Below are 19,225 nucleotides of genomic sequence, written 5' to 3'. Positions count from 1 at the left end.
CGAATTACCAGAAAATTTGAACTGGCAGGCTTATTTAGATTTTTGTCGAAACAATCTACCTATTCTTTTAGAAGATGTTCCTTTGGCCAGTCGCCGAATAATGTGGTTCCAAAATGATGGTTGCCCGGCACATTATGTCCATGAAGTTCGTCGGTATTTAAACCAAACATACCCCAACAGATGGATCGGTCGACTTGGTCCAATTTTATGGCCTCCCAGGTCTCCAGACCTAAACCCCCTCGATTTTTTTTACTGGGGTTGCATAAAAGAAAAGGTTTATGCAAGACCAATAAATAATATTGCTAATTTACGGCAGCGAATAAATGATGCAGCCCAAGATCTTAACGCTGCCAGGAATGCAAGATGGATCAATAGGTCATTTATTAAAAGATGCCACGCCTGCATTCGCGTTGGTGGTAGACAGTTCGAACATATTATTTGATTTTTAATTTTTTTTTTAAGTTAAATAAAAATATTTTTTGAACATAACATAATTATTATAAATTTGTTTTTTTTTTCATAAGGTAGATTAGGTTTATCTTTCACTCTATCACAATAACAGTAAAGCTTTTTTTAAAACATATTGGGTAATTTTAAAATTAAATGAAATGAGCAAACTTTTTAAGGTATTAGCCGGGTTGCCGTACAATTTTTCGGTCCAGTATGAGCGGTCAAATTCAAAGTTAAAAAAATAAAAATAAGTAATACTTTATTTTAGAATAGATTTCTTATTACATTTTTTGGCCGTTTAGTTTAATGTTTGTCTTTGATCAGTAAAATGGCTATTCAGTGTTGCATAGCTAAAAAGAGATTCTAAATTTATAAGTAAATCACTATTTTTAAGGCGTGACAATCGAAAATCTGATCCAAGAGTAGGATTTTGGTGACTTCCACTAAAGTGCCAATATCTCCAAAAACCATCGATTTTTTACTAAGACCATTTTATGTTTTTCTGGGTGCTTATGAGTTGCTCCATCAACCCCTTCAGTATTATCGTTGACTTTTCGGACTCTTATTACTACTCTCGGCGCCCTCTTATTTATTAGTTATAATCATGTTTAGATTCTTTAATAGCCAGTCATAGGTGAACCTTCGAACAATCCCAAGCCTCCAATAATTCTGAGCTACCGTCTGCAAACTCTTGGCAAAATAGTAACACTGTAAAGTTAACGCCACAAGTATTATGCAGTACTTTTATTTAATAATGTTATTGAACATTATAAATAAGATTTTATTTAAACTGCCTTTTTCCTATTTGTACTCCGACTATGTACTATAATTATATTTTATCCACGTCCAATTTTTATTTTATTGTACCGGTTGTACAACTAAGAGAGGTCGCCGGCTATATCTTAGTAACTAATCATCGCACAGCGTAGGGAAAAAAATATTTCTCATTAAAGCGGTAAAGAGAAATCGCTGGAAATTATTTACAAGTTTGTACGATGACCGCTACGTGGCATAATACCCCATTGAAATATAAAAAATTGGTTTTATTGAAAATATTCAAAGTGAATCCTAGAGAAGAATGATGCCATTTTAAAGCATGATAAATTCTAAACATTTTTTATTTGAAACTTTTTTATCTAATCTGTCAAGTAATAGGTGGGGGAAGGGTTGAATCAATTTTTAGATAACTTTTGATTGGCCTATCGAATTTTAACGAGCTTGCTTTTATTTTAAAGGGTAATTATTAGGCTTTTATGTTGTATAATTACTTAGCCGACTTAGTTATTTTGTTGAGCGCTAGAGGACGGTTTGTGTTAATTTGGACTTTTTCAGCGATTTTCTGGCATATTAAATATTATTAAATACAATATTAAATACAACGATGTAATTTTTTCATTTAGGCTAAAAGTGCATGAAAAAACATAAAACCTATAGCAAACCCCAACTAGATATCTTATTTTATTCCGAAATTATTAATTTAAAAAATTTTTGTAATAAATAAATCGTTTCATATTTTTAATGGTGTCCTAGACGCTCAAACTGTTTTCCTTAATTTTCAATGTTCCTTAATTCGAAGTCGTTGTGTCGTTGACAGAACCGCTGTCTGGATTTCTGCTGTGGGTAAGGAATAATTAATCCTTCCCCACAGATAAAAATCTAGGACAGTCAGATCTGGGGATCGTGCCGGCCAAGGAAATATACGTTCTCTTCCTATTCACAAACGATACTGCCTGGTTAAGTATTGACGAACTTGAACTGCAAAATGTGCAGGGCAACCATCATGTTAGAAAATTATTGTCCACTCACTGCTAAATGATGCCTCGTCCGTCCATAATATCTTCATGTTGAACATCCAATGACAGAAATTGAGTCTGTTATCAAAGTCTCTTTCGAGAAGCGCCTGGTGCCGATCCACGTGATATGGATGAAGTCTAAGTAAAAAACAATAAATATAAGATATTAGGATGCTTATTAGTGTTGTAACAAATAAAAATAGGTACCTGTGCTCTTTCAGAATATTTTCTACTGTACCGTGGTAAATTCCCTAGAAATATTTCGGATGCTTATGTGAGGGTTTATTTCAATATAGACCAAACCATTTGTAACATTTGCCTCTATGCGCCCTCGCCGTCTTCGATGAATATTGCCCCAAATACTTCCAGTATTTCTTAGCCTAGTAAACCGGTAAAATATTATTATTAGTGTATGATTATAGTGTCTTCTTCTTATCTTTGGGTATATATCCGGGCTGCAATGCGTGCATTTTGCATCAACTCAAAATACACTACTAGCATATCAAAAGCTATGTTGTTTGGAATTACGTTTCGCATTTTAAAAAACTTAAAAATGATTTCAAGAACTGTTTTCGACGTTACATTTGACATGGATCATAAACGTTTCATTTTCATTTTTTGCTAAAGCCTACTACTCACCCGTGACGCAATAATGCCAGCGCGACGACGGATTTCATTGTTAAAAAACATTTTAATTAATAATTTCATTATTTACCGGGATACACTCGGTACAAATATTTAAAGTACATATTTATATGACTTATATTGTGTATTTATATTAATTATGTTCTATGTTTTTATATGTTTTCCGTACTGTGTTTTTTATTATTTTTGCTTTGTCTACAAAGTTTCATTTTTTTTTAATAAAGCAACTTATTATCAATATAATAATAATTATTAATTGTTAGTCTTAGGTTAGAAACTTTGGTGTGACTGGCATTTCTGAGAGTAGGTCAATCTTATTGTAATTATTAAAATATTATAATTAAATATTTATTGAATAACCTGAGTAGCTTTATTTTGCAGGTATAAAATTAAAAGAGAAAAATATTACATAGGGCATATCTAATAAATGGGAATGAAAAAGTTATAGGTAAATGCAGGTAGTTAAGAAAATTTAAAAAATGTGTTTTTAAAAATCCAATTTTATTTATATTCTTTTTTAAAATACAAATTTTGTTGAATTACATTTTACAGATATATTTTTGAAATCGCACGTCAGTAGTGATTTTGGCTGGTAAGTAAAATGCACTACATTTTCACTACAAAAATCAAAACCTAAAATCTTCAAACGTGACATATTGAGAAAAGGATGGAAATGTGCATTTTTTTTTCATGCTTAGTTAAGTTAGTAAGTTACATTTTTTATATTTTTTTTTTCATTTCAAGGATATTTAAAAATGCAAAAACTCTATTGTATAGGATGGCCTGCTAGATTACCCAATCCATCGCTACTCCATTTTTTCTTGTGTGGATTTTTACAAAATAAAATATAATCAAATCAAATGAAATATGCTTAATTGTTTTTCAACATTGAGTTATAAACAAACCAAAATATAATAATACAGAAAAATATAACGATACAGTTAAGAATAAAATGTCATGGATACAGTAAAAAAGAAATAAAAGTTGCTAAAAAAAAAAGGTTTTAGTATATAGTAACAATATGTCAACCAAAAAAAAATGTACCTATTAATAATGGACTATGGACCTATATATAAAATGCAGGTAAACTAAAAGATCCGATAAAATTAAGACAAAAAACAACAATATCTATGTCAAATATTCAAGACTTATAAAACATCTCTATAAAACTCTTTCAGGCAGTAATATGCTTTTTTAATTAATAAATCCTTCACAGAACAGCTAAGCTGACTCATGACTTTGCATTCCAGGGGCAAGTGATTATACATTTTAATACTCTCATATACAAATTGAGTATTTTTTCAGGGTACTCTTTGGGGTGTATAGACGTAGATTGGTTGTATTAAATCTTGTTAAATATATGTTGGGCTCATTAGTACTCTTGTATTTTTATGAATAATTTAAAATATAAACATACAAGTTAATGTGAGTATTCACTTCTTAAAAAATAGCGGCCTGCAGAGGTCTCTAAACCATACTGCACACAAATATCTCACAGCACGCTTGCAAGACAAAAAGTGACTGAACAAGACCCCTCTCAGTAAAGCCCCAAAATTGAATTTCATATAAGTGGGATTCTACTAGGGCAAAATACATACGTCTAGCCACCTCTATATCAACCTCAATGCGGACAACTCTAACAGCATAACAAGCAGAGGCAATGTTCCCATTCAAAGCAACAATGTGGGTCTTTAATTTTAGTTTTGAGTCAATAAAAACTCCTAGAAACTTAGAGCAATCTTTATTCATTATAGGCTGCCCATTTAATGAAGAACATGTAATAATACCCTTGTGTCAGAATATTCGTTTTGGAAATATTAAAAGAAAGCTTGTTTGCGCCACACCAATTTTAATAACTTTAATATCATTGTTTATTGTTTCTTCCAATGTATTGTTCTGTGTTCCTAGCTACAGAATAGTAGTGTCATCAGCAAATAACGTAAAGGATCCATTAATACTCACAGATGCTAGGCGTTGTTGTAAATGAGAAACAATAAAGGGCCAACCGATCCTTAAGGAACCCCACGATCGATATTCTGCACAGATAAAGTAATGTGTTGGCCCTTAACCACCCGGTTTCTATTTGCTAGATATGACTCAAGCCATATCAAAGCACAACCTCTAAATCCATAGCAAGGTAGCTTTTGCAGCAATATTTTACGATCTACATAATCAAAGGCCTTGGAAAAATCACAAAATACCGCCGCAGTCATCTCTCCCCTGTTTAAGCCCAAATAAGGTTTCTACAAAAAATTAAAAACTGCATCACCAGTACCCTTTCCGTCCCGAAAACCAAACTGATTGTTATTTAATAAATTGTCCTTTTGAAGAAATGAAGTCATTCTAATTTTGACAATTTTTTTGATTATTTTTGATAGAGTTGAAAGCATTGAGATCGGCTGAAAAAAGGGAGGTTCAACGCCCTTACAAAGAGGTTTCACTAAAGTCGTACACAAACTATCAGGGAAAACTCCCCTGTCAAAAGAAATATTTAAAATTACACATAACTCTACAAGTACAGAATCTGGAACATTCATAAATAACTCAACTGAAATGCTATCAATACCTGCCGAACGTATGTTTTTAATTGAAACTAAGATTTTTTTAATTTCGTTTACGTCAGTGTGATATAAACAAAATGAATCCCGTACGGAGGGAAGGATCAGTATCAGAATATATATTTTTTCCCAAATTCTCAGCAATTGCATTAAAAGTTATTGAGTTTATCCGGATCTATATCGCCTCGGTAATTACCCTTGTCATTTCGAATCCCTCTTAAGTCATTCACTATGGGTCAAATTTCCTTTCTTCTACCTTTCGCAGTACAAATTTTACTATAATAATAATAATTTTTTTTAGCATTTTTTATAAATTTGCGGTATATCGCTTTATATTTATATAATATTAGATAGAACTTATGAAAGATTTTCATTTTAATTTTTTTTTAATAATTATAAATACTTTGCGGAAAATTAGAACAGTGTGCTAGATGTAATGGCAATCGATTTGGGCAATTTGGAAATTATACTTAACAGTTTGCATTAAAAAAAGCTATTTCGTACTAATAAGGCCTACTGATAAAATTGAATTGAAATTGTGAAAATTATATTTTTTCTCATAAATATAAAAAATAATTATTAAATGTCATTTATATTTTTCTAAAGTTTATTAAAAAACCAAAAACAAGAAGAGGGTGTTCCATTAAAAAAAAATATATATAAGATAGGTCTATAACTCCAACTTTTTTAATTTTGCGACTTTGAAAAGTTCGCCTGCAACCGCCATTGAATGGTTTTACTATTGTACTCAACGTTTTCAAGCTGCGAAGTACGCTTACAACTAACAAAATTTTAGGACCGTCTCGTGCTCAAAAGCAAATGTTAAATTATCTTTTGTTTTACAAGAAAGTTGCAACGGTTCGGGAAAATCGCACTTCGCTAAAGTTAAAAATGACGTAAATACCGCGCCTTATCACGCGATTAAAACCAAATCATGATACCTCGTACATATAGGAAACTTGGGTTTTAAAAATTATTTAAAATCACGCCTTATTATATGTAGTTCTTATTTTAGTCGGCCTTTAGTCTGTAGTGGAATTTACCCTGAAGGAAATTGTGAGTAGTTTCAATATTAAAAATACTTAAAATTTTAGGAAAATAAGCGATCTAAAGTAAATGTTATATACAATACCTCCTTACCAGTTATTTTTGGTGTTAAGAAATATGCAGATGCCCTATGGAAAGTTTGCAAAAGTAGAAATATCGCGGTAAACACGAGGACAAATCTGGTGTCCATAGATCCAGTGAAAAAAGAGGCAGTTTTTGAGAATTTGGACAAGCCCGAAGTCAAAACTATTTTACCGGTAGGTTAAAGTCAGTAAACGCATTACAAATCTATTAATGTTCTTATATATACTGTTTAAGATGTATTGATTTATTTATACTTTACTTCCACTACATAGGTAGCTATTTTAAAATATGTAATTACATTTTAAATCGTAATGTATGCGAGAAAATAACAATGTAATAACGTTTTAGTATTCAATGCTTCACGTTACCCCACCAATGTCTACTGATGAATCAATCAGTAACAATAAGGAATTAACAAATAGCGCTGGATTTGTAGAAGTTAATAAAACATCCTTGCAGCACGTACGATTTCCAAACGTTTTTGCCATTGGTGATTGCAGCTCATCGCCGAATTCAAAAACCGCTGCTGCAGCTGGTAAGTTGGTGTTTTTAATTTTAAAGTTATACACTTAAATAAATAAATAAAAGCGCCTTTATTTTCAACTCGGCGAAATTCAGCTAAGCTGTTGGTTTAACCTTTTCAATACTACGGGGTCATATAGATCCCAAGAATAATTCAAAAAATACTGCATCGAAAAACGCGGCTTTAAAATGTATTGCGATGGGATAACTCAGTAGTGTACAGTATTCGCTTGGGTATAACCTAGAAAAAGTCCTGATTTTCTGCCTCAGTCTACATGAAACACCGGGTGATTGTAATTGGCGCACGTGTCCTCTGCATGTTTACGTAATTTTTATTAGTTTATTTCGTTTATTCTGTGGATTATTTGTGCTCATGAGATTACTATAACACAACAAGGTAAGTCAATGTATTTTTTTAGCAAAGTTTTTTACATATGCACCACATATATGCCTTCTCGGACTTAACGGAGAATAACATTAATTATTGCGTTTCAGGATCAATCGCCCTCTCAAGGAAAAATATAGTAAATTGTACAATATAGCCGAAAACTTATCTGATTTGGAGGAACCACTAGATCCTTTTCACGACAGTAATGTCAGCACCGATTCAGACTATCAGTGCTCTGATACTGACTCCGACTCCTCATTAGAAGAATCGGAAGTCGAAGAACTTGGCGAACCAGCTGAAGAGGACCTGGATAATCAAATTGAAGCTAATTCTAAATCCAAGTTTCGACTGGACTAGAAGTGTTAACAACTTCGTCCCAAAGTATGTTATCCCTTCGCATGAAGAACTAGTGCATACAGATAAAATAACCAAAGATTCTTCTATGATTGACTGCTTCTATACAATGTTTTCCAAAAGTCTTATAATGCAAATAAGTCACTATACAAATCTACGTTTGAAATTACTGGCAGAACTAAAAAAGAAGAAGATTCAAGAAACTTCTTCAGGCAAAATCAAAATTATTTTAGGATGTACCCTTATAATGTCCTATAATCGTTTGCTGGCAATACACATGTACTGGTCTAAACGCAAGTCTTTAGGTAATGCAGCCATAAAAGAAGCAATATCCAGGGATCGGTTTTTACTACTTATGTCTAAGTTATATTTCCATGAACTCAATAAACCGAATGATACATCGAAAGTATATTATATAGAGGAAGTTCTTTTCTGTTTGAAGAAAACTCTTCTAGTTATATAGATAAAGTTGTGGACGAGGTGCGACTCCAACAAAGGCTACGTGTATGATACCAACATCTATAGCAGAAAAGAAACAGAGCCAACAGAAGGCACACTTGGTCAGCGAGTAGTACTAAAATTAGCTGATACAATAAAAAGCTCTAATGTTCGTGTTATGTTTCGACCGCTTCTTTACATCTCCTTTACTAAACAATAAAATACAATACAATAAAATAACCTTGTGCGGGAACATTCATGTCAAACAGAGAAAATGCACCAAAATTTGAAATCCGCTTAGAAAGAGGCGAATGCGAAACTGCTTGTATGCAAAGAGGGTATATAGAGTTAGATGGAAAGACACCAAAGATGTTCTAGTCATGAGCAGTTATTATGATAGTACGATCGGATTGATAAAACGAAAAATGAAAGATCTAAAGCAGTCTAAAAGAAATTAGTTGTCCACACTCAACAATTTTTTATAACCAATACATGGGCGGCGTTGATCACGCTGACCAAATGATTACTCTCTATGACTTAGAAGAAGTAACAAATGGTGGGAAAAGTTTTTTTCGGCTGCTAATAACGGCGGTGTTCAACAGCTTTATCACTTACACTGAATGTTCAAGTAAAAAAAAATTACATGATTTTGTTATCGAGTTGGCAGAATTGCTAATTACTGGAGGTAGATCAGAATCATTGCACAAAAGAACAAGGAAACAAGGCCGCATTTCAAAGAGAGTAAAGCATTTTACTAATATTGCTGATCATCTTCCAATTGAAAAAGCTGGGAGGAACAGATGTGTTCGCTGTAAAAATCTTAAAATCGAAAAAAGAACGAAAATTATTTGTCGTCAGTGTCAAGTAGCACTTTGTATTAAATGTGTTACGCCCTATCATTCATAAAATGTTTTTTAGTATATAATAATAAAAAAATCGTTCATACCATACTGTTTTATTACTGCTAAGACATATTTGTCCTATTATTCATTACTGCTGGGATAAATACGTCCCAGGATTTTTTTTTCAAAAACTACTTTGAGAAAAAAATTCAAATTTGGGATTTATGTTTTCTAACTCCATATGACCAGGTCTATATGTTAAAAATGAAAGATATAATAAAATCTAAAAATCATATTGAAAGGGTTAACCGAGCATTAAAAAAATATATACAATTATAAAATTACAAATAAGATTAAAAAAAAAAGTTTCACAATATCATTTACCTATCAAAACTATCATATACATACTACAGAATTAAAAAGAAATAGTTATAAACATATAAGTTTAGCAGAAAACAGGATATTAGTCATTTAAACGTAACAGTTCCTTTTTAAATTTTGATTTAAATGTGCAGGAGGTATTATCTTTAACTTGACTGATAATTGGATATTGATTAAGAAGTTTAACTGTGTAAAAAAAGCAGCTATGAGTCATGGCTTTGTTAATTTTAGGTAGTTCATAGTGCATATTGAAAGGAGTTTCGCGTAGATGAATATTATCTCTACGTATTAGTTTTTCAAACAAGTAAGAAGGGCTCTCAAATCTGATTAATTTATGAAGGAAGCAAGCAAGATGTAGTTTTTGTCGATCACTTTAGATCTTGAAGTTCATTGCTCATGTGATCACTACGTTTCAGGTTATAAATGAGGCGAATACAGGAGTTCCAGACCTTCTGTAATTTAAATTTAATTGCAATATCTAAATAAGGTCCGTATGCAAAATTACAATAATTTAAATGACTTAAGACAAGTGCTTCGCATACATTTTTTTTTAACCCAAACTTCAGAACATCTTTGCTCTTATAGATATTGCGTAGATTAATATAGACTTTTTGGAGTATTTTAGATACTTGGTTACGAAAACGAAGAGTGTTATCGAACACTACACCCAAATTTTTATACTCGGCAACAATAGGGATTTTAACACCATCTATTGACACATTCAATTTCAATTCACCAATCCTTGGCCGGTCCAAAGTAAATAATAGCTGACTTCCTTGGGTTAAGTTTTAAGCCGTGATTTTGCGAATATTTAAAGACGCAAGCTAGGCATTGTCAAGTCTCCTTGATGCCTCCACTGCATCAGATCGTAAAAATGAAATGTGGATCTATGTATCATCTGCATATCTGTGACCACCACACTCTCTAAAACAATTTGACATGTCAGCTGTGAAAATGATAAAGAAAAGAGGACCCAAGAGTAACCCTTGAGGTACCCCTCTATCAACTTCTAGAGGCACTGATCTTATATTATCAAGTTTTACTAGCTGGGACCTGTTGTTCAAATAACTACTTCTACAAGAAATTAATGCACCACTTATTACCATATGAACTACCATACCACTGAAATATTAAAATATTTTATTAGCGTTAATAAAAATTTCCATTATAATGTTATATTTTGCAAGCCCCTGGTATATGCTAATCATAAACTCGGTATTTGTTAACTGTGTTTATCGCTATTTTGCATCAATACAAAAATATACATAAAATGTACTAATTCAAAATCCAAGTGTCCACGAATTTGATAAGTATTATTATTCGAATACTGTTTATTTGTTGATAATTTCTGTTTGTGTTTATTATGGAGCGTCAATCACGTAATTTAACCCACGATGAATATGCCCAAGCAGTGATACTGTCGGAAGAAGGTTGGAGTTACCGAAGAATTGGCAGTCGATTTAATGTGTCCCACACATCCATCTCACGGCTGTTAGAAATATTCCTCGAACAGGGAATCATACTCACAGACCAGGGCAAGGACAATCGGATTAAGATTGGTTTTTAAGAATTTCTGCTCTTCGACAGCGTTTTGTAACAGATCGAAGTCTACAAATTCAGCTTCGAGACGTACATGCTATACAAATTAGTACTGATTACTGTACTGAACTGCTCGCCAGGGACTTAGGGAATACAATTTAACACCTAGGATCGTCTTCTATTAATTGAATAGTATCGCAGGGGAAGACTACGTTTTGCCAGAGAACACGTTAATTGATTAGAAGCTGACTGGGAACGAGTGCTATTTACTGATGAATCCCGATTTTGTTTGTACAATAACGACAGACGTATTCGTGTGTTCGTTGAGACGTGCGACGACTCAACGAACGATATGCTTAGTGTAACTTCTCACACAATACATTATTTGGTGGGGGATCCGTATAGGTGTGTGGTGGTATTTCTTTGACCGCACATACGGACCCATTGGTCATACAAAATGGAACCGTTACAGCTGAAAGGTACATATTGGAGATCCTGGAGGCAACATGTGATATTCGCCCCTTATATCGGCGAAAATTTCTTACTCCAGACCTCATGCCAGACCTCACATTGCACAGAAAGTCATAAATTATCTAGAAGAGGTAAGGAATTAACACTATGGAAAGGCCAGCACGTAGCCCAGACTTAAATCCAATCGAAAATCTCTGAGATATCTTTGGTAGGCGATTAAGAGCGCAGCGATCCAACCAAACAACTTACAGGAAGTGGGAGAGGGGCTGATCCAGATTTGGAGAGAACTAGACCAACAGATGGCTGTAATTATTAATAAAATGTAGAATAAATCTGGGGAAATTTATTTTTTTATTCTTGCCTGTTTACAAAAAAAAATTATTTATGGAAGTGGTGCGTTAATTTCTTGGAAGTGCAGTTCTTATTCAAATTCCCTTGTTTTTTTTTTGTTTCTGTTGTAATCATAAAATATAACGTTGTAATTATAAAATATATATATTTCAATCAGCACAAATTTTATTAGGCTGAGATTATTTTATCAAACTCAGAGATTAATAAGATTAACAAAGTTTATAAGCCCCAAACTTATTGTAAAAAGAAAAGATATATTAAATAACAGGAATTGAAAACAATATCTCGCCTATCATGGCCGTTTAGCTGATCATTCCAGTAATGATTATTATATAGGGAAACATTATTTTGGGTTTTCTGGGCGAATTTTTCTTGCGGCCAATTTTATTGATATTATAGGTGTATATTCGAATCTCATTTTTGATTCCCCTTAGTAATATTAAAGATCATACAAAGTGATATTATTTTGAGGTTTTCCACCTGCCATTCCATGGACCACTCTGTAGAAATGAAAATTGAACTTTTCTAATGGTTTCCTATAGTATTATTTTATTTTTAAATCACTCTCTGAATATCCAGAAAATTGTGTTTTTCTAGTCTAGTTTACACAATATTAATAAAAAACATAAGTTAATTATAATTTTTTATTATGATTTCAAACTGAGATATACCGGTCCGGCAGGCTAAGCATCAGTCATAGGCAATTCAATACCGTATTAAATAAATGGAAGTATCAGTGGTGGGGAGTAATCGCGCCGTCGAGGGGAACTCGTAACTAGTCCACAAACCTGACGGCAGAGCGGACGTTCATTTTATTATTTTTGGCACTGGTACTTTGCTTTGGCTTAGTCGTTCGCTACCAACGGGAGAGTACGCACTCTCGATGCCTTCTTAGTCGGAGAAAAATTACGATATGCTAGCGTATGTCAATTACTCAATTTATTTTACCATGTTCTTTGCTGCAAAGCAAAATAAAACTGGTATTCTATTATATAAATTAAAAAATAAAACATTCTGCATGAAGTATTTTATTTATTTTAGAATTTATTAATGAAAAAACAAAATAAATAAAAATGTCAGGAAAAGTTTTCTATTTTAAAAAATTAATCCCAAACAATATCCTAGTCTATTGTAAAACTCTGTTTTTCCTGAGTTTTCCAACATTTCGACTAGGAAGTTGTTTGTGGCATGAACTATTTTTGCACGAAGCTCTTCCAAAGTATTAGCACGTTTATGCTTACTTACATAGATAGTCTCTTTGAGGTATCTCCAAAGGAAAAATCATTCAAGAGCCATCGAATAAACCCTTGCATGCTAATGACTATCTGAAAAAGTTTCTTGCAAAAAATCGCAAACCGCTCTTGCATTATGGGCTGGGCAACCATCCTGTTGATACCAAATTCTATTGAGATTAATACTAAGCCTGCGAAGTATAGGAATAATTTTGTCCCTCAGAAGGTTAAGGTATTTTTCGGCATTTAGATTGTCATCAATAAAAAAGGGCTCTAGTAGTTGTGTGGGGGAGCTAGAGCTCGACAAGTAGGCCTGAAGAGTCCCTTTTCGTCAACCCCAGAATCACCCACTCCTACGCCACCACTCCCAATGCGCGGTCTTCACTGAGCCGTCCTGTCCTTTTAATAAAGGCTTGTACATTATCCCAGTCCAAATTAAGATCTTCCCGTTGGAGTGTCGTTGCTCCGAAAGTTTCCCTTCTCAGGCGACTCCACGTATCACAGATTCCTAGTATGTGGTATGACGTTTCCTCCCCTGTGCCGCAATTCAGAGAGAGTGGGCTTTCTCTTATACCAAGAAGGTGTAGATGCCTGTAGACTGCCATAGACTGTTGTGCCCGGTCAGGATTCCCACCAAGTCTTCGATACATTTTTGGGTCTTTGTTAGCAGTCGCCTTGCTTTAGAGCCGTCATGGTCTGGTATCATTTCCTTGACCTGTTTACATCCTTCTGTCCTTCTCCAATTCCTCCTTATTTTTTCCCAGGCCCAATTATTAAGTGCCTGGGAGATTTGTTTTTTTGCTAAGGCCGAGACAAGGTTCGGGGCCTACGAAGGGGTTAACGGAACCTTGTCTTGCCAGTTCGTCGGCCCGCTCATTGCCCTCGACACCTTGGTGTCCTGGGACCCACCTCAGTCTCACTTCCCTGTATGCTGCAAGCCTTTCCAATGCGTCTTTGCATTCCTGGACTGGCGCTGAGCTGGCCCTGGGTTTCTGTATCGCCTCGAGGGCAACTTGATTATCGCAGTAGATATAATCCCCCCGTTACCTTTCAATGCCTCTCGTTTGTTTGCTAACTCGAGTAAAGCAAACACTTCCGCTTCAAAAACTGTGCTGTGTTTCTCTAGCGGGAAGGATTCCCCTGTGTTCGTTTCCATCCTGTACACTCCGGCTCCAGCTAAATTGGTGCTTTTCATCCATGATCCATCTGTGTACCTGGCCTGGAGACCACTTGGCTCTTTAATTTGGTTCGCCGACCATTCTTCCCTTGTCGGGATTTCGATTTGAAACTTCTTCTTTAACCTTAGTTTGCCACTTTCTGTAGTGCATCTGGATGTCAGAATTGGTATGTTCTTACACATCCTGAGATCAATAGTCATATGGCCTTGTGAAAATTGCGCCACCCTCCGAAAAAAAAGGGCCCTATAATTTGGTTTCCTAAAATATCAGTCCACGCATCCTTCTGAGCGTACTGCGTACTTTTTGCGGTACTCAAGTGTTTATTTTCTGTTGAGTAACCGACAGCAACAGATGGATTGTGACTACCATGAATAGGAAAAGACGACTCATCAGTGAATAAAATATTTTCTATAAATGTAATAATAATGTTTAACCTTTTCATCATTTCTTTGCAAAATTCCATCCGTTTCACCTGATCCTCATCAAAAATTTCTAGAGTAGTCCGCAAATTATAGCACTTAAATTTATTGCGCTTTAAAGCACCTTGGTCAGTTCGCGGCGGAATCTCAAGCTCATCAGAAATTTGGGTATTGTTACAAGGAAAGTTAACCTCAGCCACACTGCAAACAGCAATTTCTCGAAGTTCCCTTTCTGACTCCAATTGTCGAATAGGTGGCTCTTCGACATTATAATGGCATTTACTACAATCTTGCACACAGCCATCCTTATCAAATTTTGCAATGACTATTGTGATCGTAGAACGTACCGACAACTTATCCGTATCGGTTAAACTGGCAACGTCACGCAAGGTGTGTGTCGATGCTGTATAATTGCACCTAATTGGTTGTTATTTTCATTACTATAAAGAAATTTAACTCATGATTGGACGTAGATACGCATGCCTCCATGTGTCATTTGGTTGTGTCTAAAAGTATTGACTAATATTGAAGTATTCAGTGGTGGCAGTTTCGGTTTCGTATGTTTAGTGTTATGTGAGAATGATTATATAAAATTGCACGCCCTGCTGCGTATTTTATCAATGTAATGAGGCATGTTTTATTTAGAACTACGTCCCCCAAACTCCCATATTGATGCCCCGTAGGCGCAGATTGGATGACAATATGTTTTTTATTTCTGTGGCAAGCAAATAAATTTGGGGATGAATGAATTTAAATCTTATTAATAATTATAAAAATATCTATTATACAAATATGTTTCTTTTTAGCTGCTCAAGTAGAAGTGGTCTTTGAAAACCTCCAAGCAGTAATAAATGGTCAAAAACCATTAGCAACATATGATGGCTACGCTTCATGTCCGCTAGTTACTGGATATGATAAATGTATTTTGGCTGAGTTCGATTACGACCTTAATCCACTGGAAACATTCCCATTTAGTCAAGATAAAGAGCGTTTATCGATGTACTTGTTGAAGAAGAATATAATCCCGGCTATATATTGGAGTTTGATGATGAACGGGCTTTGGAACGGACCCGCTATGTTTAGAAAAATCATGCACCTTGGAAGAGATAAGTGACTTCTTTAATTTTATTCATTTAACTTCTATATAACCTTATTTTGCGTATTATTACAATGGTTTTCAACCTAAAAATTACATGTTCTGGCCCTTTCTTAAACTTTTATTTTCAAACAGAGATGCTTTTTTAAAAATTACACACACGCAGTTATTGTATTTAATATACAATGTATAGAAATATTATAGTTGTGTGTTATAAATAAAATCAATGTTTCCGGAAAGTCAGTGATTTTTACGATTATTATTAGTAAAACTAGTTTTTTGTTGACTGTTTCTTTTTTAATTAACCTATTGTTATAAAACTATTATAAAATTTTATTTTAGCATTAATCTAGAAAAAAATTATGTGATAAAATCGTGACAAAAGTAATTGTTTTTACAGTTTTATTATTGTTAAGATATATGAGTATATTACATATTTTAACTAACAGAACGTGTTTGTATTATTTTTTGTAATATCCTAAAATACCTAAAATCGCTTGTTTCTTTCCAAGCCATAATTTGCGTTTAATTATAGAATATGCAACATTTATAAAATAACAACTTTTTATTTATTAAGAAGTTTTTATTGCAAAAGTTCTTGAGGAAAAAAAACAAAATAATATTTATAATCTCATCTAATTTGGCATTCTTCTAATTTAATCTGATTGCGAGATATCTGCAACGTCGTTATCAAAGGGTGAAAACCTACTATCCTAACTATTTTCTGGTATACCAAAGAGATCGATTTGGGGACCTCTACTTGGGACAATTCTCAGATGGCAGAATATCTGCTGTTCATCTACACACGATAAAAAAGTTCATAAATAATTTCGGACTAAACGATTTTTACACTTTTACAATCTGTTGAAAACTCAGGTATGTATTGTTTGGCAGACCTTATCCACACCGCTTTAATTTTAGTTAATAATTAAGGATTCCGTCATCACTTAAATAACAATGCAATGATCAATTGCATTGATAATATCTGTGTTAATTTTGAGAATTCTTCAATTTTTTAACAACTATTCTTGAGGCTGTTTTATCAGATCATAAAGCTATTCAAATTGACGTTGAAGTCCCTATCATACGACATACTAGCCAGACAAAGCCAATTTTTCATAGACCCATGACTAGGGCTCGGAATTTTGGAAAATTATGTATTCGAATACTCACTTCGTTTTTTTTTTGAATATTTGAATTATTCACTATTCGAATAATCATACAAATATTCGAATATATTTGAATATTCAAATATTTGAATACTTGAGTAATTAATAGATATATTTAAATAAAGGACACCTCTCATACAAAATATCTTGGGATATACCTTGACGAAATTTTAATTCGCATATACATACTTAATGTCTATTTTATAAATTTTAGATAAAAGTGACATCATATATTAACTCAGTCAATTCAAAGATACAGAATTTTAGTATGGGGAGAATTATACAGGGTGTCCGTAAGCTAGATGCAATCCTTTAAGGGGGTGATAGCTGACTTAATTTCAAACATTTTAAGCTAAGTATGTGTAGGTCGAAATTTTTTTATAAATTTTTTATGGCAATTTTTGCATTTTTGTCAAGAAATACCAAAATTTCACACTTAAACGGTAATAGAGCGCAAGTTACAATTAGTATCGAGTTTCAAAGTTTATTTTGTTTTGTCTAATGTGTATTAATAAAAATACTTATAGAAAAAATAGAGACATTAAAACTTTTTAGTGCGGTGCAAATCGATTTTTTCCAGTCGCCTTCCGTGCAGCTTTTTTAATATACTAATTACAGTAATACTAATTACTAATACATTTTAGTGGTCAAACCACTCAAATCAAGCAAGAGATACTTACACAATGATTTGTGAATGATGCTTATTTCTTAAGTGATTCCATAAATTGCTTGTGCCTGTCTTGTTCTTGACATTATACAAACAAAATTTGCATTCAACGCGATCATCCGTTCTATTAAAATATTGCCAAATTTTGCTTTTCGAACTCATATTGACTTACTACTAGACTTACTGTTAATTAAGTCAAGTAATTTAAAATTAACCCTTATACAGTACTTAATCGTTCGCTTTTATACACAACCAGAGTCAAATACAACTAGTACAACTACGCCGTGCCGTGTATCGAATATGCGAATATTCGAGTATTCAAATATTCGAATATTTGTTGAAATGAATAAATTTTTTTGCAAAAACTCGATATTTGAATATTCGAATATTTGAATATTCGAATAAACCGAGTTTGATTCCGAGCCTTACCCATGACACATTAGGATTTTCAAAATGTGTTTCAGGTTTTAGAGGGTATTGACTGGGCATTTTTGTACCGTCTTCGTTCGGTGAATGATAAGCCATAATTTCTCGTGGCTTTGTTGGTAAATGCAATAGTTACATCTTTCCCTGTCCTTTCCCAAAGAGGAAGAAGGTGGTGGAAAACCGCTTTGTCTCCTGGTTTAATAATCATTTGAGGCAAATGCGTGAAACCGTACATATCCGTAATTCTTTATATGCAAATACTAGACATCTTAAAATAGAGAAAAATTAAAACTCTAAGTCTCAGTCTCAAAATATCTTTTTAATTAATCAGGTAACATGTTTCGCTAATAAAGCATCATCAGACCTACAATAAACAGAAAAACACACGTAACTACAATAAAACCTTGCACTAAAACAAAATCAAATATTAAAAATTACCTTATAGCTAGATGACCTGCTAAGTACTGACAAATAAAATTTAAATATTAGAATACCCACATAGTTTGTAATAAAAACAATAACACGGCACAAAAATTCAACAAAAAATATAAAAAAATATAAAAAGGGGAAATCCTGACAGGTGTAGTATCTCCCACGCTCTAAAGTTGATCTCGGTGAAACACCAGACCGTTAACCACTCGGCCACCCCTGCTTATGAATATTAGAGTCAAAGGCATATATGCGTATCGTGATATTTCTATATGCCTTTGACTCTAATATTCATAAGCAGGGCTGGCCGAGTGGTTAACGGTCTGGTGTTTCACCGAGATCAACTTTAGAGCGTGAGTTCAAATACTACACCTGTCACGATTTCCCCTTTTTATATTTTTTGTTAAATTTTTGTGCCGTGTTATTGTTTTTATTACAAAACATGTGGGTATTCTCATATTTAAATTTTATTTGTCAGTACTTAGCAGGTCATCTAGCTATAAGGTAATTTTAACTAATTTTTAATATTTGATTTTGTTTTAGTGTAAGGTTTTATTGTAGTTACGTGTGTTTTTCTGTTTATTGTAGGTCTGATAATGCTTTATTATCGAAACATGTTACCTGATTAATTAAAAAGATATTTTGAGACTGAGACTTAGAGTTTTCATTTTTCTTTAGTTACGTAGGTCTCTTTGAGATAATGGACGAGTTCTTCCATCTTGAAATAGGTGACCATCAGGTAAGAG

At 33.4% G+C, this 19,225-nt stretch overlaps 1 protein-coding gene across 1 annotated transcript in view; it reads left to right on the top strand.

Annotated features, from left to right (window-relative positions):
- The window catches only part of LOC126735321 (sulfide:quinone oxidoreductase, mitochondrial), a 42,886-nt gene extending 26,859 nt beyond the window's left edge, over positions 1 to 16,027 (top strand). The window contains exons 4-6 of the mRNA XM_050439277.1: positions 6,541 to 6,750; positions 6,926 to 7,112; positions 15,499 to 16,027. Of these exons, the coding sequence (XP_050295234.1) occupies positions 6,541 to 6,750; positions 6,926 to 7,112; positions 15,499 to 15,806 (705 nt within the window). The 3' untranslated portion in view covers positions 15,807 to 16,027. The remainder of the gene's footprint in view (positions 1 to 6,540; positions 6,751 to 6,925; positions 7,113 to 15,498) is intronic.
- Positions 16,028 to 19,225: the final 3,198 nt, after the last annotated feature.

The sequence above is a fragment of the Anthonomus grandis genome, chromosome 4 (genome assembly GCF_022605725.1).
Source record: "Anthonomus grandis grandis chromosome 4, icAntGran1.3, whole genome shotgun sequence".
In the NCBI taxonomy this organism is placed as follows: domain Eukaryota; kingdom Metazoa; phylum Arthropoda; class Insecta; order Coleoptera; family Curculionidae; genus Anthonomus; species Anthonomus grandis.
The sequence above is the reverse complement of the archived record's forward strand: the minus strand, read 5'-3'. Positions and strand labels throughout refer to the sequence as shown.